This window comes from Trachypithecus francoisi, unplaced genomic scaffold (assembly GCF_009764315.1).
Source record: "Trachypithecus francoisi isolate TF-2019V2 unplaced genomic scaffold, Tfra_2.0 Lachesis_group8, whole genome shotgun sequence".
NCBI classification, from domain to species: domain Eukaryota; kingdom Metazoa; phylum Chordata; class Mammalia; order Primates; family Cercopithecidae; genus Trachypithecus; species Trachypithecus francoisi.
Genome location: NW_022681473.1, coordinates 46,106,626 through 46,131,398, shown reverse-complemented (window position 1 = coordinate 46,131,398; position 24,773 = coordinate 46,106,626). Strand labels below are relative to the sequence as shown.

Below are 24,773 nucleotides of genomic sequence, written 5' to 3'. Positions count from 1 at the left end.
CAGTGCTCCACCACTGCCATTTAGGGTGCTTCCCTAGGCATTGTCTTTTCCCCTTAACCCTGCCCATCTTTGTACGTAGTCCCCTCATGAAACACTCCTCATTTATTTCATTTTGGACCATCTGTTTCTTCCTTAGACCTTTCCAGATAGGCAAAGAAGAATAACTTTGGAAAGTAAGTAAAATAATAAGACCCCTTTATCACAGTTCAGTTGTAGGAAACAATGCCTTGCATATCCCCTTGCTCCTTAAGTGAATTTGGAAAGCATCATTATCTCCATGAAAGCAGATTGAATGGTTGGAATAAAGTGGGTGATATGGAGAGATGGATTAGAGGGAGGAAGGTCTGTTGACCCCATCTGAAACTCCCAGTCTGGGCTGCCAGCACAGTTTCCAGAAGGAAGCTTCATGTCTCCTGCCTTTTCTTGAAGGAAACTTATGACCCTTTGTATATAGGACCCCAAGATGGAAACACAGGTTTGTGAATTTATAGCAAAACAATAACTTGCTGTGGAAAGAGAGAGTTCTTGGAACATACCCTTACCTTTTCCTCCTCCTTCTGTCTGAAGGTGAAGAGCTGCCCCTTGCTAAAGGCGTAGAGTCTTTCTGGGATTCAGTGACTTCAGAGCACTCTTCTGTGTTGGGTCATTTAGGAGATGCCTACAAGAGCTGAAATGAGAACTGACGACCAATCCACATTTATGAAGATGAAGACAACCTGTGATTTCCTGTATGAGGACTGCGGGCAAATCAGAGGCCACAGCTGTTTGAACCACAATCCCTAACTAAGATGTTTCTTGGCTTCTGTCCCATTATTAATACATATCTGCCACTCTCATCGTGTCCCATCTCATTCAACTTCCTGTAAGTAATTGCTGTTCTGACCTTTACAATTTATTATGGGCCTAAGTATCAATATCAAGCAATGTGAGCTTGTTTTGTGAGGCTTTATAACTGAAAACTAAAGTAGATCATAGGGTCTTTCAGGGCTCACAATGGCTTGATCCCACTTGTGTGTGTGTGTTGGGGGGGGGGCTTTGGTTTTCTAGGCCCATGATTATTTTCTGTTCAAACACAAAGTAGAAAACTCGAGAGTGGAAAATGTTACCTTGTAGTTCACACTCCTTTAATCCCTTAGTCCCATAAAATAAACATTCTAAAGTATAAGCAGTAGAAATAATATAAACGCTATTGAAACTTAAGTAAATTAGTTTTTTTCAGACTTGGTGGAGGTCCTTTTACTGAACACTATACTCTGTTGTGAAAAGAATACACCTTCAATGAAGAAATCCTTGGCCTATTTCACCATTTCTCCAACATTGAATAAAAGACATTTTAAAAATTCAGTTTCTTCTCCAACTACAGCAAAAAGGCAAGGAGGAGTCTGTTTCAGGAACCTGAATCAATTCCTATGAAAGCCTTGTTCACTTAGAACAAGACTTTAATTTGTTCTGTTTCCATATCAAGGTCTATGTCATGAAAGTAGGGCCAAGTGGCAGTCCTCGTTCTAACCAAAGGGCCAATGAACCCTGCACCTATGCTGGCCTTGACATCACTGAGCGGTATGATAAAGTCCTTTGGTACACTTTTTTTGTCAGGTTGGTGAGACAGAGAAAGGTGGGTCTTTGCCAGGCAGATGGGCAAATTTCTAATACCCTGTTGAGTGTTAACAATCTATTTTGGTTTGTGCCTTAGGAGAGAGTTTGATATCTTTGGCTCTGTAGACAGCCAGGGCCATGGTTCTTACCTTTTCCACAATTGGAAGCTGAACATCATACAGGAAATGGAATTGGCTTCTTTTACTTGCAGCTTCTCTCACAGCCCAAGCCAAGTCCACTAACCGTTTTCCACCAACCGGTCAGTGATAGCAGGGGACTGCATCAAAAGCACCAGCCCATTTTGTGAGCTCACACACCAAGTCAATCTCAGCACCGGCATGGATCTTGAAGACCTTCAGAGTCACCATAATGGGAACCCCAAAAAGCTGAGCAATCTGAATTTGCTGCTGGGGGTTACAGCAGCCATCTGCCACCAATTGGATGTTCTTTTCTTTATGTTCTTTCTTAAGAGGAACATCAGCCGTTACACTTGGCCTGCCTCTGTGCATCTTCAGAGCTTGCACCGTTGCCAGCAACACAACCACGCTGGGCACCAAGCTGGAAGCTTGGCACTTGTTGTTGAAATTTTTTTCCATTCCAATGTCAGCACCAAAGCCAGCTTCAGTCACTACAAATCCTTCTTCACCAACCAGTTTCAGGGCAATTTTATCAGCTAACACTGAAGAGTTGCCATGAGTGATGTTTGCAAAAGGGCCCATGTGCATGAATACAGGTGTCCGGATCAGAGTCTGCATCAGATTTGGTTTCATTGCATCTTTCATCAAAACTGTCAAAACACTGGTCACCCCCAAATCATTTGGTATCACAGGCTGCCTGGTTTTGTCGCTGGCCACCAACATCCTTCCCAGCCATGTCTTCATGTCCGAGAGGTTGTCTATAAAGGCCGGCACCACCGTGATCCAGCTGGCCACCATGATGTCAAACAACATCTGCCGAGGAACCCTTCTCTGTGTTTGCCTGCCTGATGGTTTTTTTTTGGTAGAAATCAGTCATTTGTATTTTTTCAATTGAGGTTTTTTATTTCCGTAGGTTATTGGGGAATAGGTGGTGTTTGGTTACATGAGTAAGTTCTTTAGTTGTGATTTGTAAGATTTTGGTGCACCCATCAACCGAGCAGTATACTCTGCACCAAATTTGTAGTCTTTTATCCTTCATCCCCTTCCCACCCTTTCCCCCTCAGCTCCCAAAGTCCATTGTGTCATTCTTATGGCTTTGCATCCTCATAACTTAGTTTCCACATATCAGTGAGAACATACAATGTTTGGTTTTCCATTCCTGAGTTACTTCACTTTGAATAATAGTCTCCAGTCTCATCCAGGTCACTGAGAATGCCATTAAATCATTCCTTTTCATGGCTGAGTTGTACTCCATTATGTGGTGTATATATATGTAGTGTGTGTGTGTATATATATATGCAGTGTGTGTATATATATGTACACTACTGTTTATATATATAACAGTTTCTTTACCCATTTGCTGATTGATGGGCATTTTGGTTGGTTCCACATTTCTGCAATTGTGAATTGTGCTGCTATAAACATGCGTGTGCAAATATCTTTCTTGTATAATGACTTCTTTTCCTCTGGGTAGATACCCAGTAGTGGTATTGCCAGATCAAATGGTAGTTCTCCTTTTAGTTCTTTAAGGAATCTCTAAAGTGGTTTCTATAGTAGTTGTACTTGTTTACATTCCCACCAGCAGTGTAGATCACCACATCCATGCCAACATCTACTATTTTTTTGGAAAAAGCAGTCATTTTTATTCAATACTCTCTGCCATGCGATGTTGGAAGGGTTGGTGTCGAGACAGGCAAATTTACTCACTTCCTCTTCTGTCAGTGTGCTTGGATCCATCTTATTCTCAGTTTTTTTAGTCGAGCAATCAGAGAATTTCTGAAAATTCTCTGACACCATTTATTAAAGGAATCTCAGCCGACTATACAGAGCCTTGTCTGCACATTTTCATGCAGAATCCTTGAGTAGATGGCAGCAGCTGGTAAGTTATTGGCAACTATGAAGGCATGGATGTCTCCAGTTAAGTGAAGGTTGAACTCTTCCATGGGGATGATTTGGGCATATCCACTACCCGTGGCCCCTTCTTTCACTCCAAAAGTCAGTCCTTGGGAAGGCTGCCTTATACAGGCAAAGGAGGTGACAAGCAGGTGCATGGTCAGAGCCTGCACAACCCAGTCATAACTGTGCTTGTCCCTTCTCCTAGAGGGGTGGGCGTGATCCCAGTGACTAAGACGTATTTTCCACCTGCTTGATCCTTTAACCTTCCTAGCACAGACAAAAACTTTGTCATTATTTTTGTCATAGATTTTAATTTCATCTGCAAGCAATCCTAACTCATTATGGGTAAATGGATCAGTAGAAAGGTCTGCTTGACTCCATTGGGAACTCCTGCAGTTTGAACTGCCAGCCTCCCCCATCTCATCCCATGTGGCCCACCTCCCTGTAATCAATTGTTGTTGTAGACCTTTAAATGCCCCTTTGAGCCTAGGTTCAATGTCAAGCAACATGAGAGTGTATTGCGGGGCTTTATAAATAAAGAAAAAGGTATAGCAGAATGTCATCCAAGGCTCACCATGGCCTGATCACAGTTGACTTTTTTCTTTCATATATTTTAAAAATCACAGTGGTTATTGCATTCATACGTCTACTTTCGTTCCAATGACAGAGAAGTGCATGCAAAGTGAAAGTCTCCTGAGTCTCTTTCTTGAAAAGCCACCACTTGCTACACTTGCCATTCTTATTTGATGATTATTATTAGCTGTGAATAGTAAGCTTATATTTATGTTTTGCATTTATTAGTATTATCAAGTGGATCAACTTACTTTTCTTATAAAATGTAAGCAGCACACATAGAATATCTTTCTCCACTTCATGAAATTTGTTGTTTATTTTTATTTAGTGTAAATGTTAAAATTTTCTAGTCTTATTTCCTATGACTTCCTTTCATTTAAGTTATTTCAATTAGAAACTGTTTCAAATATTCAGAAAACTTCTTCAATATATTTGTCTTGCATGGAATTTTGAGGATCTGGAATAGGATGTCAACTTTCAATGTATGCAGGCAAAGAATTTGTTTGATATCTGTGAGTGTGTTATTATTTTCAAAATAAATTTTCAAACACAAAAATAAGTTTACTGATGTAGCTAAAAGAAGGAGGTAAAAATTTGAAAAGATGTGACAGAAGGAGAAAGAGAGAGTTAATTGGTGGTGAGGAACTTAAGATGATGAATATCGAAAACTCTTCTGAAAAGATTTTCTCTCAAGGAAATAAGAGAAACCGGGTCATGGATACATGGATGGAGGAGAATGTGGACATGGGTGGTGATTTAAGCCGGGAGATAGGATAGCTTGTTTGTTGGAATGATCCAATAGAAAGAAGCAAAGGGAGATGTGGTCATTATACACAGTGTTTCAGTGTAGAAAGGGTGTTTTCTTTATCAAAGTGGTGGTATTTTAGCGGCTTGTGTTTTCTTTATCAAGATAATGCAGCCGGGTGCGGTGGCTCACGCTTGTAATGCCAGCACTTTGGGAGGCCGAGGTGGGCTGATCACGAGGTCAGGAGATCGAGACCATCCTGGCTAACATGGTGAGACCTCGTCTCTGCTAAAAATACAAAAAATTAGCCGGGCTTGGTGGCGGGCTCCTGTAGTCCCAGTTACTCGGGAGGCTGAGCCAGGAGAATGGCATGAACCTGGGAGGCAGAGTTTGCAGTGAGCTGAGATCACGCCACTGCACTCCAGCCTGGGTGACAGAGGGAGACTCCCTCTCAAAAAAGAAAAAAAAAAAAAAAAAAAAAAGATAATAATGCATTCAGGTGTATATTTTCTTTACAAATGGCAAAGAAGTGAATTCAAGGTCAAAATGTCCTTGAATCCTATTCTCTAGAGGCCACCGCTTGCTATAGTTCACATTTTTAAAATTATTATCAGCTCTGAATAATACACTTATATTTCATTTTAATTGTCGGTATGAACAAGTGGACCAGTTGATTCTTTTACACAATGTAGAGGGTTCAGCACTCTTATTTTCCTTCTCTATTTGATGCCATTTGTTCTTTGTATTTGTTAGTTGTGAATTTTCATAATTTTATATCTTTCCTCTTATGCTTCCATTCTTCTGCCTCATGATACAGCCAAATCAAGCCACTTTCATTTTAAATAATATAATTTGAATTAGATTCTATTTTGAAAACTGAGAAAAGTTCTTTAATGGATTATGTCAGCAAATATGTAATAAGGACCTTGTTACAGGCAGTATTTTGTCTCTACAATATTCATACGTTAATGTTCTAACACCTAAGTCAGAATGCTGCTGTATAATATTTGAGAACAGGCACTTCAAAGATGTAAGCAAGTTAAAGAGGCTGTTAGCTTGGGCCTTAATTCAACAGAACTGGTGGTCCCATAATAGGAGATTAGGACACAGACACACAGAGGTAAAACCATGTGAAGACACAGGGAAGAGAAGATGCCATCCAACCTTGCCTACACCTTAATCTCAGACTTCTAGCCTCCAAAGTTGTGAGAAAATAAACTTGTGTGGTTTAAGCCACCCGGTTTGTGGTACCTTGTTGTGGCAGTCCTAGAAAACTAATAGAGATGTACCATGTCTCAGGATTTTTTTCAGTCACTTGAGTTTCAGTGTGAGTAAAACTGTACCATGGGCTTTTGGAGTTTATTTCCAAAGGGCTGAATCAATGCCCTCAGAAAGTAAATAGAGACTGAAAAGAGAAGAGGTCAGAAGTGTCTTCATCCATGAAATGTCTGGAGAAGTTGGATCCAGCAAACCATCCATAGAGAAACTTACCAATGGAGAAAAAGTCTTAGAATTAGACAGAAATACATTTGTGAATGTAGTATATGATAAAAGTCGTATGTCAAAAATTTGAGGAAAACATGTAAAGAAGCAATTGTGGGGGAAGGAAGAATGCTAGGAAGTACGGTGTTTGAGAATTTTAAGCCATGGAGTTATTGGTTGGTAATAGTGTCAGTAGCAGCTGAGCAGTTATAAAATTGACCCTTGGTGAGCAACATGGGAGTCATTGCTGATGTTGTCAATGTGGTTACAGAGGAAGAATGGCCCGAACACTAACTGGAGAAGGTGTACAAGAGAATGGCAGGTGGTGTGATGGGACTCCTGGACACCCCAGATATCAGCTGAAACACTGTAGAGAAGGAGATAGCTAAGGCAGGTAGCTGCATGCCATGTTATTGTATAAACAACCAGCAGTGTTTCTATATACAAAACAGGCAGTAGGAAGAAATAAAATGAACCTCAATTACATCTTCTGAAAAAGAAGGGTAATGAGAATGCTTAAAATCTAGTGTAAGTTTTGAATAAGAACAGCATTCCAGTATTGATCCATATATGGAAAAGTAGATCAATAAAAACATCACAAGATTAAACTGAATGTGCATTGAAACTTAGTATGATAAAGACTGTATACTGAATAACAGTGTAAAACATGGACTATTCAATGAATGGGACTGGGATGCTGGGTGGTCATCTGAAATAAAATTAAGATGAAAATATACTTTACATATGATTTTGGGATAAATACAGATATATGAAATACTTTTTATTTATTTTTATTTTTTTTATTTTTTATTTTTTTATTATACTTAAGTTCTAGGGTACATGTGCATAACGTTTATATCATGTATAACAAATACTTTTAAATTTATAATGAAAAAAATGTAAGAACCTAGAGAAACATAGGAAGACTTTTTAAAACTCCCAGTGGGGAATAACTTTCAAATTATAGGACAAACTTTAGAAGACATTAAAGAAAATATTAATTAAGACAAAAACAAAGACTTTGTTGGCATGGCATGAACCATCATAATGAAAAGTTGAATAAGTTAGGAAAATATTGATAATGTATATCATAGTCTAACTGTCATTTTCCCCTATTTATAAAATGTTCTGTAAAATGTCAATTCAATATCTGAAAAGCTAATAAGAAAATGACTATAGGTCATGATTTACAATTTCTAGAAAGTAAAAAGGGCTCTTAAAGATATGGAAAGAGGAGAATCCCAACTCTTAATAAGAGATATGAAAAATGAATTGATACAGAGTTTTATTTTACTTACCAAAATGTAAAAAGCCAAATGTTTTGATAGCATATACCATGTGGGTGGTATGGGACCAGGCACTCTCCCTCCTTTCTGCTGGGGGTGCAAATGGATATAATAACCTCTAGGGAAGATGATTTTCAACATATAGAAATATATATAAAGTATCATATTTTTCTCCCTATAATTCTTCATCTAGAAATGTATCCTAGAGATATACTTGTGCATGTTGAAGATATATATATATACACACACATGCATATATATATGTATACAAAGTTAATAAATGCAGCATTTTTGCAATAAAAGAATGGTAACAGCCAAAATGACCATCAATACTGTATAAATTATGGTCTATCCATATAATAGAATACTCTGTGACTGTATCAAAAGAACAACAGGCTGGGCATGTTGTTTCACACCTGTAATTCCAGCACTTTAGGAGGCCGAGGTTGAAGGATCATTTGCACCCAGGAGTTTGAGACTAGCCTGGGCATCATAGGGAGAACCCTTCTCTACAAAAATGAAAATATTAGCTGGGCATGGTGGCTTGCACCTGTAGTTTCAGCTACTTGATAGGCTGACACGGGAGGATTGCTTAAGCCCAGGAGTTTGAGGCTGCAGTGAGCCATTATTGGGCTACTACACTCTAGCCAGGGTGACAGAGTGAGATGCTGAGTAAATGAAATGAAAAAACAAGAAACCTGATATGAAAGGGCCTTCATGATATGTCAAATAAAGAAAAAGGAATGCAGACCAATGTGTATTTTGTATGAGACAGACTACATATATATAAAACATATATATATATATAACAACTATATATAGTTGTTTTAGCATTAAGTATCTTTAGATACTTTTAATCTCTTTAGATAGATTAAAAAATTAAGAACTATAAAAATGTATGTCTTTGATAATATGGCAAAGAAGCCCGAGTACTTAGAATGAGAATGACCATTTTCAACATATGCGTGAAAAAATTTTTTGAAACCTGTGACTATCTTACTATTTTAAAAACAAAATTTTTAAAAAAAATTTAAAATTTTACTTTAAAAATAAATTTTAAAATAAAGGAAATGTATAGTGATAAATGCAATGATTTAGCTAAGAGAGTGAAATAGGGATATGAGAAGAACACATACACATAAAGAGATAATGAAAAGGTTAATTAGTTGGGAAAGAGACGGGGAGAGAGAGAGTTAATTGGAGCTGAAAAAATGAAGACAATGAGTGTAGAAAACTCTTCTAAAGTGATTTTCTCTAAAGGAAAATAGAGAAATCAGGTTGTGGATGGAGGGAAATGTTGACTTGAGTGGTGTTTTAAGGAGATAAGATAGCTTATTTATACCATGCTGAATGACCCAATAGAAGAGGAAGCATTGCAGAAGCAGGAGGGAGAGGTGGTGCTTACACACAGTGTTTCAGTGCAAGGAGGGAACCCATCACACAAGGGGAAAGAATGGTTAAGGTCAGGAGCATGCAGAACCCTTTCCCTTACTTGGGAGGGAAGACAGAGAAATGAGCTCAGAGGATAACTGACAGGTAGATTTGGTGTGGGGAGATGCGGTAATTCTCGGCAGAGCATCATCTGAGAGTGATAAAACAGTGAGGAGGTGGTTTCAGGAGAAAGGAGATGGTGTGAATAGTTTCCTTGGAGACTGGGAAGCAATGGAAATGTTACATGATTGTTCCAGAGATACAAGTGAATATTTGAGGCTCAAGGTCATAAATGTGAAGTGAAACCATCAGGCATAGTAGCGTGTTGTTCTCCAGCCACGCTCATGTCTGTGAAAATAGATATGGAGTTAATAGGAGAGCTGGATTCAACCAAGGCAAAAGACAGATGCTTCACCAAGGAGATACATGCATTGCAAATGAAGGCATCAAATGATGTTCAACATTAGTAACCTTTAGGAAAATACAAATTAATAACACAATGAGATACTACTACACACCTTTTTATATGGCTAAAATACAAAATACTGATCGTTTCAAATATTGGTCAAGATTTGGAGAAATTGGATGTTTTATACCCTGCTAGTGAGAGAGTAAAATGGTAGAGCTAATCTGAAAAACTCTTGCATTAAAAAAATTAAACATAGAATATTTGACATACAACCCGGCAATCCAATTATGAAATTTATCCTAGAGACTAGAAAACTATATTCATTAAAAAATCTATGCACATATATTTATAGCAGCTTTATATATAAAAGACATTAGATAAAAATGCAATGGCCTTCCACTTATGAATAGTGAAACAAAACATCAGAACCAAGGAATACTACTCAGCCATGAAAAAAAAAATCAACTACAAGCTACTAATACCTGCACCAACTTGGATTGGTTGAGGACATTATGCTGGGTGAAAAAGCCAGACTCAAAAGATTAATTGTTGTATGATTTCAAGTTTGTAACAGTTTTGAAATCACAAAATTATAGAGATGAAGAATAGATTAGTGGTTAGAAGGGTTTGGGAAGAGACATGGGGTGGGTGTGACAATATGGGTCACCCAAGGGAGTTCTTTTGTGGTGAAGAAACACTCCCATATCTTCAATGTGGTGGTGGTTAAATGAATCTATATGTGTGACAAAATGTTATAGAATTACTTGCAAAGACATATCCCACTCCTAAAAAATTGGTTGCATGTAATCACTGGTGAAATCCCATAAGATCTATATTATACATCTTATGTACCAACAATTGTTTTGTACCAACATCAATTTCCTGGTTTTGATAATAAACTCTATGTAGCATGTCACCATTGGTATAGATTAGGTGATGGGTACACAGGAACTCTCAGTACTATTTTCATAACTTTTTGTTAGATTACAAATAATTCAGAATGAGAAGATAAAGAACAGCTAAAAGTTCAGTTAGTTGGGTTGACTACGTGGATATTGAAGTCATCAAGAATGAGGACCAGAGTTATGCTGGAGAGAAATTTGTAAACTAGACACACAAGCCATAAGATAATATAATAAACATTCACATACCCACCCCTAAAATGATGTATATATCAACATTTTGTCATATTTGCTTCCAATCTCTCCTAAAAATGAATAAATAAAAATGTACTGATACAACTAAAGGCTCAAACCTGCATCTCTCCTCTCACTGATCTTTTCAGAACTTCTGAAGCTAATATGCATTATTCTCTCACATGTGTAATAATACATTAAAACAGGAATTTTAATCAAAATATCAAGATACAATAAATACTATGTTATAATAGAGGTGCAAGATGACATGCTGAATTTCAGTACAAATTTTCTGATAATGGGTTACCAACTTGTAAGCAATCATCCACATCAAGGCTATGAAAAAGTTTAGAGTTGAATTTTTATATGACAAAATGTTGAACTTAGTTTAAAGATGACCTATCTTCCCCACTGTCAATTTGGGCCTTTTGCAGGTAAAAATATTATATAAGCTCTTTCCAGCCAGCGCCGAGCGATGGGCATTTCTCGGGACAACTGGCACAAGCGCCGCAAAACCGGGGGCAAGAGAAAGCCCTACCACAAGAAGCGGAAGTATGAGTTGGGGCGCCCGGCTGCCAACACCAAGATTGGCCCCCACCGCATCCACACAGTCCGTGTGCCGGGAGGTAACAAGAAATACCGTGCCCTGAGGTTGGACATAGGGAATTTCTCCTGGGGCTTAGAGGGTTGTGCTCGTAAAACAAAGATCATCGATGTTGTCTACAATGCATCTAATAATGAGCTGGTCCGTACCAAGACTCTGGTGAAGAATTGCATCGTGCTCATCGACAGCACACCTTACCGACAGTGGTACCAGTCCCACTGCGCGCTGCCCCTGGGCCGCAAGAAGGGAGCCAAGCTGACTCCTGAGGAAGTAGAGATTTTAAACAAAAAACGATCTAAAAAAATTCAGAAGAAATATGATGAAAGGAAAAAGAATGCCAAAATCAGCAGTCTCCTGGAGGAGCAGTTCCAGCAGGGCAAGCTTCTTGCATGCATTGCTTCCAGGCCGGGACAGTGTGGCCGAGCAGATGGCTATGTGCTAGAGGGCAAAGAGTTGGAGTTCTATCTTAGGAAAATCAAGGCCCGGAAAGGCAAATAAATCCTCGTTTTGTCTTCACCCGTGTAATAAAGGTGTTTATTGTTCTGTTCAAAAAAAAAAAATTATATAAGAGGAGTGTGTACATTTCAGTGCTTCTCACTCCTACCCTAACTTCCACACTTGTAGTTTTTTCTTTATCATTGCCTTTTGACCCTGAAGGGTTGGCTGTATCCCTGTGAGGAGGGTCAGGAGAGCAGGACATTGCCTTTTTGCCTTGTCTTGCTGGGCTGACCTGGCTGGCCGTCTCTGGAATTTACAACATTGTAGAGTTCTCTCAAGGTAATATAGTAAAACTAATTCCAAGTCCTATCACGTAAAGTCCACAACAGACATTACTCAATGTTCAGAGTACTCCACCTTATGATCCTTCTTACACGGGATCTTGCAAGCACAACCAAGCACTTGGGGTGGCACAAAGAATGAAACACATGACATACTAATCACCATTTCCTAAAAAACTCCATGCTTTTATTAACAGTGCCATCATAAATGACTTCTTTCATTTCCATCTGACTAAATCTTACTCATGTCTCCTTGACCAATAGAAAAATTTATGTGACTGGCAGAAGTGACAGAGGGTATATACTGAGTAAATGGTAGAGTCATCAGTTCAAATTCTAAATATTTCAAGAAGCCCTCCCTGATCGCACACACACTTACTAATGATATCTTCTCCATCTCTTCTCTCCCTCCTTTGTGTTTGCATCCAGCAAGGATTCAGGATAGTTTTACCAATATGTTTGGCATGAGTATGGGATCCTCTTCTATACTCTATGTCACTGCTAGATAACAAGCAAATCCCATTTGTATCTATAGCCAGCACTGGTGCATTGACAATATCCCTGCCCAGTCCATTCCATACAATCATAAAGAAGGAGCATTACAGCAATTTCTTCGAATTCTGGGTAACTGCCAGGTAGGTGAGAAGAACATGTGCTTATTGTGATTACAGTCACTATATGGAGACATGAACTGTCTGAACTGGCACAGTCTCAGCTCACTTGAACCTCTGACTCCTGGGTTCAAGCGATTTTCCTGCCTCAGCCTCCCGAGTAGCTGGGATTACAGGCGCCTACCACCACGCCTGGCTAATTTTTTTATTTTTAGTAGAGATGGGGTTTCACCATGTTGGCCAGGCTGGTCTCGAAGTCCTGACCTCAGGTGATCCACCTGCCTTGGCCTCCCAAAGTACTGGAATTACAAACATGAGCCAACACACCTGGCCGAAGTTAAACAAATTTACAAGAAAAAAAAAAATGACCTCATCAAAAATGGGCAAAGGATATAAACAGACACTGCTCAAAAGAAGACATTTTTTTGTGGCAAAACAAAACAAAACAAAACAAAACAAAAAAAAAAAACATGAAAAAAAGCTCATCACCACTGATCATTAGAGAAATACAAATAAAAACAACGAGACACCATCTCATACCAGTCACAATGACAATTATTAAAAAGTCAAGAAACAACAGATGCTGGCAAGACTGTGGAGAAATAGGAACGCTTTTACACTGTTGGTGGGAGTGTAAATTGTTCAACCATTGTGGAAGACAGTGTGGAGATTTCTCAAGGCTCTAGAACCGGAAATATCATTTGACCCAGCAATCCCATTACTGGGTATATACCCAAAGTATCATAAATCATTCTACTATAAAGACACATGCACACATATGTTTATTGCAGCAGTTTAAAATAGCAAAGATTTGGAACCAACCCAAATGCCCATCAATGATAGACTGGATAAAGAAAATGTGACACATATACACTATGGAATACTATACAGCCATAAAAGAGAATGAGTTCAGTCCTTTGGAGGGACATGGATGAAGCTGGAAGCCATCATTCTCAGCAAACTAACACAGGAATAGAAAACCAAACACCGCATGTTCTCACTCATAAGTGAGAGTTGAACAATGAGAAAACATGGAACAGGGAGAGGAACATCACACATGAGGGCCTGTTGGGTCAGAGGCAAGGGGAAAGAGAGCATTACAACAAATATCTAATGCGTGTGAGGCTTAAAACATAGATGATGAATTGATAGGTGCAGCAAACCACCATGGCACATGTATACCTGTGTAAGAAACCTGTATGTTCTGCACATGTATCCCAGAACTTAAAAATTTTAAAAAGTACACATATGTTTATACCTGCTTTATTTTTAAATGTCACATTAGAAAAAACAGCAATAGGATTATAAATCATGCTGCTATAAAGACACATGCATACATATGTTTATTGCAGCACTATTCACAATAGCAAAGACTTGGAATCCACCTAGATGTCCACCAGTGACAGACTGGATTAAGAAAATGTGGCACATATATGCCATGGAATACTATGCAGCCATAAAAAAGGATGAGTTCATGTCCCTTGTAGGGACATGGATGAAACTGGAAACCATCATTCTCAGCAAACTATCGCAAGAACAGAAATCCAAACACCGCATGTTCTCATTCATGGGTGGGAATTGAACAATGAGATCACTTGGACACAGGAAGGGGAACATCACACATTGGGGCCTATTGTGGCAAGGGGGGCAGGGGGAGGGATAGCATTAGGAGATATACCTAATGTAAATGACAAGTTAATGGGTGCAGCACATGTATACATATGTAACAAACAAAATGGCACATGTATACATATGTAACAAACCTGCACGTTGTGCACATGTATCCTAGAACTTAAAGTATAATTAAAAAAAAAAAAAGAAAAAACAGCAATAGGATTATAAATCATGCTGCTATAAAGACACATGCATACATATGTTTATTGCAGCACTATTCACAATAGCAAAGACTTGGAATCCACCTAGATGTCCACCAGTGACAGACTGGATTAAGAAAATGTGGCACATATATGCCATGGAATACTATGCAGCCATAAAAAAGGATGAGTTCATGTCCCTTGTAGGGACATGGATGAAACTGGAAACCATCATTCTCAGCAAACTATCGCAAGAACAGAAATCCAAACACCGCATGTTCTCATTCATGGGTGGGAATTGAACAATGAGATCACTTGGACACAGGAAGGGGAACATCACACATTGGGGCCTATTGTGGCAAGGGGGGCAGGGGGAGGGATAGCATTAGGAGATATACCTAATGTAAATGACAAGTTAATGGGTGCAGCACATGTATACATATGTAACAAACAAAATGGCACATGTATACATATGTAACAAACCTGCACGTTGTGCACATGTATCCTAGAACTTAAAGTATAATTAAAAAAAAAAAAAGAAAAAACAGCAATATCCTTCCACTTACCAATAATGAAACAAAGCACAGTACATCCATACAATGGAACACTACTTAGTAGTATGAAAAATTTGCAATAAGTTATTGATACTTGCAAAAACTTGCATGGATCTTGAGGACATTATGCTGAATGTAAAAAGCCAGAGTCAAATGATTAGATACTGTATGATTCCATTTATGTAACACTTTTGAAATGATGAAATTATAGAGATGAAAAATAGATCAGTGATTAGAGGGATTTGGGAAGAAGAATACTGTGGGTGTGGCAGTAGGGGGAAACCAAGGGAAATCTTCTGTGGTAAAGAAACACTTCTATATTCAATGTCATTCTGGTTATATGATCTACACATGTGACGAAATATTATGGAATGAAACATAGAGGAATATCTCACTCCAAAAATGAGTGCATGCAAACACTGGTAAAATTTGGTAAGATTGTACTGTAGATATTTGGCATTTCTCTAATGGGATTGCTGGGTCAAATGATATTTCCGGTTCTAGAGCCTTGAGAAGATTTGTAGTGTAGATAATTAGATGATACCAATGTCAATTTCCTGATTTTGATAATACATTCCATTAAAAAGTCAGTATTGCTGTAGGTTGAGTGATGGGCAAACAGGAACTCTCTGTACTATTTTACTAACTTCTTCATAGTCTACAATTAATTCTGAATGAAAACTTAAAAACAACTGAGAGACTGGTTCATTGTGTGGACTCACTCCAAGAATACTGAAGTCACCAAGAATGAGGACATGGGGTATGCTGGAAGGAAGTTTGTAAACTGAGCACATAGGTAGAAGGTAATATAATTTGCATTCACCAACCCAACACAAAATTAAGCACATATTAAATTTTTATATTTGTTTCCAATAACTCTTAAAATGAATATATACACTTTTACAGACACAAGGCTGAATCATGCATCTCTACTCTCACCAATAATTACACATATCTTAGATAAGAAGGCAAGGGCGCCTGCACACCTGGAATGGGAATGACAACTTTCTTCAACTTCAGAATGTCTGAGGTTGATATGTATTATTCTCTCACATGTTTACCAGAATTTAAAAATGTCAAGTCACTATAGAAATTATGTTACAAAGAGGTTCTAGACAACACAGAATTTGAATAGGAATTTTTGGACATCCATATCAAGGCTATGCAGAGTTTAGATTTAAATTTTGATGTGACAATTACAATGGTGAATTTAACTCAAAGATTAACTATCTCCCCTACTCCCAATGTGGGCGTTTTGCAGGTAAAAATGCTGCTCCAGAGAAGGGGCTGCATTCTATTCCTTCTCTCTTCTCCCCTATCCCCCACACTTTTGTTTTGTATTTTTATCCATGGCTTCTGACCCTGGAGGGCTGGACATATCCCTGTGAGGAGGGTAAGGAAAGAAGGGCATTGACTTTGTGGCTTGTCCTGTTGGCCTGACCTGCCTGGCCCTCTCTGGACTTTATATTATTGCAGAGTTCACTCCTATGAATATCACAAACCTAACAGTAAGCCCTATCACTTCAAGGCCACAAAAGATAATGCTCATTATTCAGAGCACTCCAGCCTTGCCATTCTAAATAAGAGGGATCTTGCTACCATGACCAAAGTACATGGTGGGGCACAAGGAATAAAATGTATGAATTCTTCACCATTCCCTAAAAACTCTGTGCTTTTATTAACAGTGCCACTGTAAATTATTTCTTTCCCCATTTCCATCTGTCCAGATCCTATTTAGCTCCTCTTGCCCAATACAAAAATTTAGGTGACTGGCAAAATTTACAGAGTACAATTATAACAATAATGCTGGGTCAGTTGTAGTCATCAGTTAAAATTCTACCTACTACACAAAGCCTTCCATGATCCACTCACTTCTGCATGGACACTCAGAAATGAGATCTGCTGTGTCTTTTCTCTCCTTCCTCGTGTTTGCATCCTGCAAAGTTTCAGAACAATTGGACCAATATGATGGGCATGAGCATTGAGATTTCTTCTTCTATACTCTGCTGTCACTGCTAGATAACAGCAAACAAATTCCACCTGTATCTATAGCCAGCATTGGTACATTGACAATAATGGTGCCCAACTGATACCACACCATCATACAGAACAAGAATCACAGCAGTCTCTTCGGATTCTAGAGCGCTGCCACATAGGTGAGAAGAATATATGCTTACCGTGATTATTGTCATTGTGTAGTGATGTGAATTTCTCAGGTGGCCTGAATCACAACACTAGTTATCTTCAGCCTGTGATTATGGTAAAGTCACACTTTACCCACATATTCTGAAAAGAGATACCTGAGCACAAATGCACAAATGGCACAGTTTCAGACTGGGGCAATCCCATAACCTCACTTTTGCTTGGTTTGCCTGGAATGAGCATGTGACCCATGTTGGCCATGCAGTCAGCTTAAGAATCCCAAATCCCTGAAACCAGGTCCAGTGTTCTTCCCATTCTAGCACTTACACATTCTGCTTCCCTACCTATCCTGGATTTCTAGATGCTGAATTGGGTTTGCCTGGAGGCAAGGGTTTCTTCTGCTGGAACACAGGGTAATGGTTGTCACAAGCATTGCTTGTGACCTAAGCACCTGCAGGATCTCTTGAAAATACTTTCAGGAATTTTGCATTGGTGTGATGTTGTACTATAGAATGAGGACTGTTGTAAGATTCAGCCTATTCAGTCATCAATTATAAAACCGTTGCTTATATTGTTGTCTTGCATGAGTAGCCACCTGGTGAATATTCTTTGTGTGTGTGTGTGTTTGAGACAGAGTCTCACTCTGTCGCTCAGGCTGGAGTGCAGTGGTGCGATCTCCGCTCACTGCAAGCTCCACCTCCCGGGTTCATGCCATTCTCCTGCCTCAGCCTCCCAAGTAGCTGGGACTACAGGCACCCACCACCATGCCCAGCTAATTTTTTGTAGTTTTAGTAGAGATGGGGTTTCATCATGTTAGCCAGGATGGTCTCGATCTCCTGACCTCGTGATCTGCCCCCCTTGGCCTCCCAAAGTGCTATGATTACAAGCGTGAGCCACCGCGCCTGGCATGAATATTCTCTAATTTATTAAAATCATGTTGTTCTGCTTCAGCTGGGTGCTTGGGTGTGGCATTCCTCTTCAGGATGGCAGCAAGATAACTTGGAATTTTTAGATACCCTCTCCTCTGAGCACCCTTGAACCACAAACACAATGCTTGGATAGCATGTGTCATAGTGGGTGGCAGTCTTTCCTGCACTAGTGTCCTTCCTTCACAGGCTGTGAACTCTGGGAATGTGGGTGTGTTTACTTTGACTCCTAAGTGTCTGGCATGCAAGCTAGAGAATAGAAGATGCTCAGTATATATTTATATAACAAAGAGTAGAATAAATGAGAGATATTGCTATGAAAAGCCCACTTAATGATATATTCAGGAGTGTAAGTAGACAGAGTAATTGAAAGTGTCTGTTAACCAGTATTTATAAAAAGGGATACATTTGTAACATGAATATTTCAATTTTACCTAGAATTCATTCACAATAATAGAACTAGACTGTAGAACAATCTTTTGTGTAGGGTTCAGCAAATAGAATTCTACTGTCTGGCTGAAAGCATATCTATCAATCATTGTCTATAATTTGCAGTTTGGATTAGTTTAAGTGTAGATCTTAGCATCAGATGCAGAGCATTCTGTCTTAGGAAATTGTTCAATATTGCTCATTTTTGTTTAATCTTGTAGAGTTGGAAGACTCACACCTAGTAACCTAACAATAATTTTGGAACCTGCTTTTATTTTCCATTGGAGCATTCACATTAGTTTTTATGGAAACTGCAATTCTTCTTACACACTATTTTTTCATTGATCTGTGCTGTATTTTGATAAATTAGGAAATTATATTCACAAGCCTAATTGGCAAAAGCAGTACAAGAAACAGATTCAATTGGTTCTTGTGATTGTGATGACTCAGTGCCCTTGAGCCCAGGTGTACTAGAGCATCAGTGAATGGCCATGAAGACTCAGCATTTGCTTGGCATCAGTCAATATATTTGCTTCATGAAGTGGAAACGATTAATTATACAGATAGAACATATTAGTGAGAGACTTATTCGAAAGGTGTTTGCTTTTATGTAGAATTAGCACAGTGCCTGATGAATTATGATTCAATGTTTGTTGAATTCATGCCTAAAATATAGTCATGAATGGCAGCTCCCAAAAAGTGCCAAGAGAGACTTTCATGTATTTTCTCACTTTCTGGAGAAAACTCCTGGATGTCCTGTATGCTCCTCCTCCATATGAAACCGAGAGGAAATGATATCATTGGCCTGGGAAAGAAGGCAGCTCATAAGCCGACTCCCGCATCCCCTCCATTCTTCTTCCCAGAGGCAGTGAGCAGACCTCCGATGAAAGGGAACAGAACGACCAACTGCAGAGAACACTGTGAAGTGGAAGGTGCCTATAAGAGTTCCAGTGAGACCTGGTGACCGAGCCAGCCTTTGCAAGATGCTGGATGACCCTGTGATTATCAGGTGGGAGCTACTTGAGAAAAATACCGAGTATCTTCTAAATTTCACACCTAGTCTGTTGCACTAGAAATTCAAATACATGAATCCCTGCTCTTAAAGACTTCAGAGTGTGGTAGAAGAGAAAGATGTGTGAACAAATAATTCAAGTACAGTGTTTTAAGTGCTGTAGTAGAGCAACGTGTGAGGCCAAGTGGGTCAGAACGGGCTTCAGGGACAGAATCTAAGCTTTCCTGAAGCTAAAGTTTTCTTCTGTCAAAGAAAAAGAATGTCACTAACATCAAAATAAGCAGTTTTTCATGTGAGGAACGAAATTATTTGAGCCAATTGCCAGGTGAAAATTCTCTACAGGGCCGGGCGCGGTGGCTCAAGCCTGTAATCCCAGCACTTTGGGAGGCCGAGACGGGCGGATCACGAGGTCAGGAGATCGAGACCATCCTGGCTAACCGGGTGAAACCCCGTCTCTACTAAAAATAAAATACAAAAAACTAGCCGGGCGAGGTGGCGGGCGCCTGTAGTCCCAGCTACTCAGGAGGCTGAGGCAGGAGAATGGCGTGAACCCGGGAGACGGAGCTTGCAGTGAGCTGAGATCCGGCCACCGCGCTCCAGCCTGGGCAACAGAGTGAGACTCCGTCTCAAAAAAAAAAAAAAAAAAAGAAAATTCTCTACAGAATTCCTCATGATAGAATCTTTAGCCAAAACTGTACAATTGATATCACAGACTTCCAGAGTGGACTCTCCCAATAACCCTCAGTCTGAAAAGCTCCTTGCCTGGAGAATTGGCTGCAAACATTGCCTTCCTGCTTCCTCCGACCTTTAGGAAACCCTCACCTACAGCCACGTTCTAATACAGTATTTGAAAATTGAGAATGGACAGATAGGATTCAGCAGCAGCAGAGTGCTGGGCCTGGAAGAGGAATGGATCTGGACTGAGGGGACCTGAGTTCAACATTGTGAACAGTGTGATAGGAGCCACCAATAAATTTGTTTGAACAAATTGAAAACTATATACCTCTTTATTGCTTTCATAGCTCCTTTGCAATGTCTCTCCTGCATTCAAATGGCATGTGTCAGCTCCCCTCAGAGAGGGTCAATCTGAGGGGCAGCCTCACTGTCGGTGAGAAGCAAACAGCCAGCTGTGATGTCACATCTTCTCTTGATGTCTCTTCTGTCTGCTTGAGTTATCTGGGGAAGAAATAACCACTGGTAGAAAATAGTTCTGAATTTTATACTGATTCCGTTTCTAGAATTCCGTTTTTAATTGTGGTAAAATTTATATAACATACATTTTACAACTATAACCATTTAAAGTGTACAATTCAGTGTCAGTAAGTACATTCAAAATAAGTTGTAATTGTTACCACTGTGCTCTTTAAGAACTTTTCATTATTCCACACAGAAATTCTGTGCTCATTAAATAATGGCTACTCATTCTCTCCATCATCCAGCACCAGGCTCCTCCTAATTTATTTTCTGTATTCATGAATTTCCTAGTTTCAATACCTCATAAAATTTGAACTTACAATATTGTTCTTTGGTATCAGGCTTATATTGCTAAGCACGATGTTTCCAGGTTCATCTATGTCACAGTACGTATTAGAATTCTGTACGAACTGTAAGTTATTATCCAGATACTATAATTGACATTAGCATGGAAAGGTCAGATGTTTTCAGTGTTGCTTCTCATGTTAACAGCCATAAAACTAACTGAAAGTTAAGCCAGAACAATTTATACAAACCCCGGAAGTATGGAGAATTCTCTTGCAACTGAAACAATGTGCAAGCAAATAAATGATTTTCAAGATAATTTCCACTTTGAAACCAATACTGAGGTTTCCACTGGCCAAGTTGAACTGATGGGACATATTTATGGGCTCCTCACTGGTCCATTAGTCCAGGAAGAGCTAAATAAGAACTTACTGGTTCTTAAGGGGAAGGGGCTGTGGTTGTCTTTGCTAGAAACCAAGGCCAACATGTCACCATTCTGTGGACAAATGACATCAGAGGACTTTTCGTAAAACCAATTCCCTGGACTGTTTTTATGAAGAGAGATTTTGTCTCTAAGCACATTATTTTGCTCTATATATGAGAATTCAATGGAACTTAGAGATAGCAGAACTCACTTATTCAGAATCAAGTTACCAACTGCAGTAATACCTCCAGTCATAAAAGGAAACATGATTTTTAGGGGAACATAGTCTGACAGATTAATAAGGAATCTTCCTTCTTGATATAGTCAGGTACGAACAAGTATAAAGAAGAGTTTTAAGGTTTCAGACAGGAACTCCATTCATTACAATGAAAATTATAGAAAAAGTGTTCAGTAAGAAAGATTCCGTGTAAGATAACACAGAAAATGTGTTGGTAATATCAAGGAGAATCTAAACATTGCACTATCAGACTAATGCTTTCCGTGGGTGAAAGCTGAAACTGTCAGGTTAGATAAACATCTATTCAAAGACCTTGAGGAACCACTGAGACATTTCTGAGGCAGAAGACTAAGAAAAATGCATATAACTGTCAAGGATGGCAGGGCAGTGTTGGTCTCAAAGTCCTGTCTGACTGACAGGGCAGAGGCTCTTCCTCACTGGCCCCATCTGCTTCCTGACAGCTCCAGGGTTTCCTCAGGAAGCCGCCCTCCACCTTCATCCACCTCAGACATGTCCTGCAGAGCCCTCTGGAGAACCAGCTTCAGGTTCTGCCAATTTTGATGTTGCCTAAAGGAGCCCATGAAGAAGTAGATGATGGGGTTGGCACTGCTGTTAGATGACAGGAAAATGGAAACTAGATGAACATGACAATATAAGACCAGGACATGTGGATCCTGGAAAACAGGGCCCACTGAATGCCAAAGGGCAGGCCACAGGGGAGGAAGACCAGCACTGTGAGCAGGATGGTCACGTACAGCCTGATCAGCGGCATCTTCCGGGATCCACAGAGGATCCTGATCACTAGGACCAGGCTGGACACACAGAGAACCACACATAAAAAAATCAGCCACACGTCTGTGATGGATCTGATGTTTGACACCAAACAGAATTAGCACCACTAAACAGGAAGTCACAGAACATCCACTCCAGGATGCTCCGCAGCAGGGACAGGGCCCAGAGCAGGACACACACGACCGCTGACAGGTGTGTGGGGGCGGCGGCAGCGGTACCAGATGGGCCACAGGACGCACAGGCAGCGCTCGGTGCTCATGGTGCTCAGAATGTTCAGGCCTGCGAAGTAGGGAAATGTCATCACAGGATAGAGGATTAGAGAGATGGGATGGACATTATTGATGAGACATAATGGGGACATATAATGTGGCCACTGAGGAAGAGGAAGTCGGCCGCGGCCAGGTTGAGGATGTAGGTGGAGACAGTGTTCCTGCGCATGCGGAAGCCCAGGAGCCAGAGAACAACTGCATTTCCTGTCAGCCTGACAAGGGAAATGATGCACGTCAGCACCATGAGGCTCAGGGTCTGCTTGTAGCAAAGAGTCTCCTCGGTTCTGTTAACTGGTGTCAGTTCTGTACCCAAGGCTGAGATGGTTGGATCCAGGCTCAGAAACCCCAGTCTGGTGCCCCTGGGAACACAAACCAGACATGATCGTCAGCTGTATCATCTTTGATTCTCCCCACCACTCTGCCATGTGGGATTTACTGTCCTTATTTTAAGGAGAGAGAAACAGAGGCTCACAGAGAATAAGTCACCTATCAAAAGGTGGGGGTCCTCAAATCCAGCCTGAAATCCAGTTCTTATTGATTCTGAAGCCTGACCTCTGTCTGCTGCCACACAAGTTCTGTGCTGACATGGGAATAACCTTATGATCAAAACACCCCGACTTACGCGGCCAGGGCTGTGGACCCAATCCTTACTGTATCTTGGGCCTGACATTTTCTCTCAGGTGGAGGAATTCAGATACACTAAGAGGTGGTTGTGACACCCTCATGACTAGGACTGATCATCCATGGACAGGAAAGAAGACCATACATTATGAACCAGAGGAAAATGTGACCTTCACTAGAATAAGTGTGAAAATGACTGGGCCTGGTGGGTAAGAAATAACTCAGTGTGTCAGTCATTGCAGACAGGACCACATTTTACATTTCATACTCCCAGTGCCTGTTTCCATGAGCAGCACACTGTGCTCTTCATAAACATTCAATCAATGAATGAATGCATGCATGAGGAGCCTAATGGTAATGGTAGATTTTGGTGAAATGGAAAATAAAAATGAAAGCACCATGTACAACATCAGAACACATAAGTGTAATTAGATGAAGAAAATTTCATTCATCAGAATTCTATTTGTGGACAACTCTATCTGTGTTAAAAAGAATTATTGATGTGTGCCTAACCTGAAATTGACCACTGATGTGTCTTTAAAATGAGGACTCGATGTGGTTATGCTGAACATCTAGAAGCATTTTGTATACAATGTTTGTGTAGAGTTTGGGTCTGAGTTGAATTGCTCAGCCATATAGCAGAGGAAAGAGTAAGTGAGGGCGAGGTCTGAGTGCCACTGAAAAAGGTTATTGAAGTGTTGGAATATCTATGGGGGAGTGCTAAGTGTTCTGCTGGATGTAAACAATGTAAACCGATTTCATTCTTTCTTTCAGGAGATCTTTGTTAGCATTTCTTTGTTGCTGTAAACATTTGTATGAGAGAAGTCCATGATGGGATATAGGAGATGTGTAGGGCTTGGAGTATAAAGGGAGATGTTCATGCAGATTTCAACTGGAGAATGAGGACTGGGTCTAATATGGGAGAATAACAGCAGCTGATTGAGAGTTTTTAAGGTATTGTCTCTCCTAAAAATCTGAAGAGCCTAGGAGGTAAGAATGAGTATTATTCCCATACGGCAGATAATGCACTGGAACACACAAAAAGTGAACTATTCATTCTCGGACTCATATAGTGTGAATTTGAGCCCAGCAGGGATGACTCACGATCTAGTCTTGGAGCGGCCCTTTAGACCTGCACCACTCTGTCAATTATACATGTTAGAGCGGGTAAAGCAGAGGAGTGATTCTCAAGTTAAATCCAAGTTGGCAGTCAAAATTGTGGGTTGAAAAAAAAAACTAACCTAAACAAATTTCAGATAGAGAAAGAGAAGCAAATCAAATAGGGAACAAAATAGAGGAGAGTGAAAGCCATTTAGGAACAAATTCAGGAGTTCCTTTTTGCCTATCAGAGGCCACCTTTGCTCTGGAATCCTGAGAATGCACATGGG

General features: G+C 39.9%; 1 protein-coding gene and 2 pseudogenes across 1 annotated transcript; 1 reads left to right on the top strand and 2 right to left on the bottom strand.

The window, feature by feature from the left end:
* Nucleotides 1-1,426: 1,426 nt before the first annotated feature.
* Nucleotides 1,427-4,048, bottom strand: LOC117081286 (annotated as a pseudogene).
* A 7,099-nt stretch (nt 4,049-11,147) lies between these two features.
* LOC117080628 (40S ribosomal protein S8-like) lies at nt 11,148-11,855 on the top strand. The gene has a single exon (XM_033205825.1). It carries the CDS (start codon nt 11,167-11,169, stop codon nt 11,791-11,793), a length of 627 nt encoding a protein of 208 aa, XP_033061716.1. The 5' UTR covers nt 11,148-11,166; the 3' UTR covers nt 11,794-11,855.
* A 10,282-nt stretch (nt 11,856-22,137) lies between these two features.
* LOC117081285 lies at nt 22,138-23,489 on the bottom strand (annotated as a pseudogene).
* Between the last annotated feature and the right edge of the window lie 1,284 nt (nt 23,490-24,773).

Excerpts from the sequence above, each read along its gene's own strand:
- LOC117080628 (XM_033205825.1), top strand. The coding sequence starts at position 11,167 with ATGGGCATTTCTCGGGACAACTGGCACAAGCGCCGCAAAACCGGGGGC.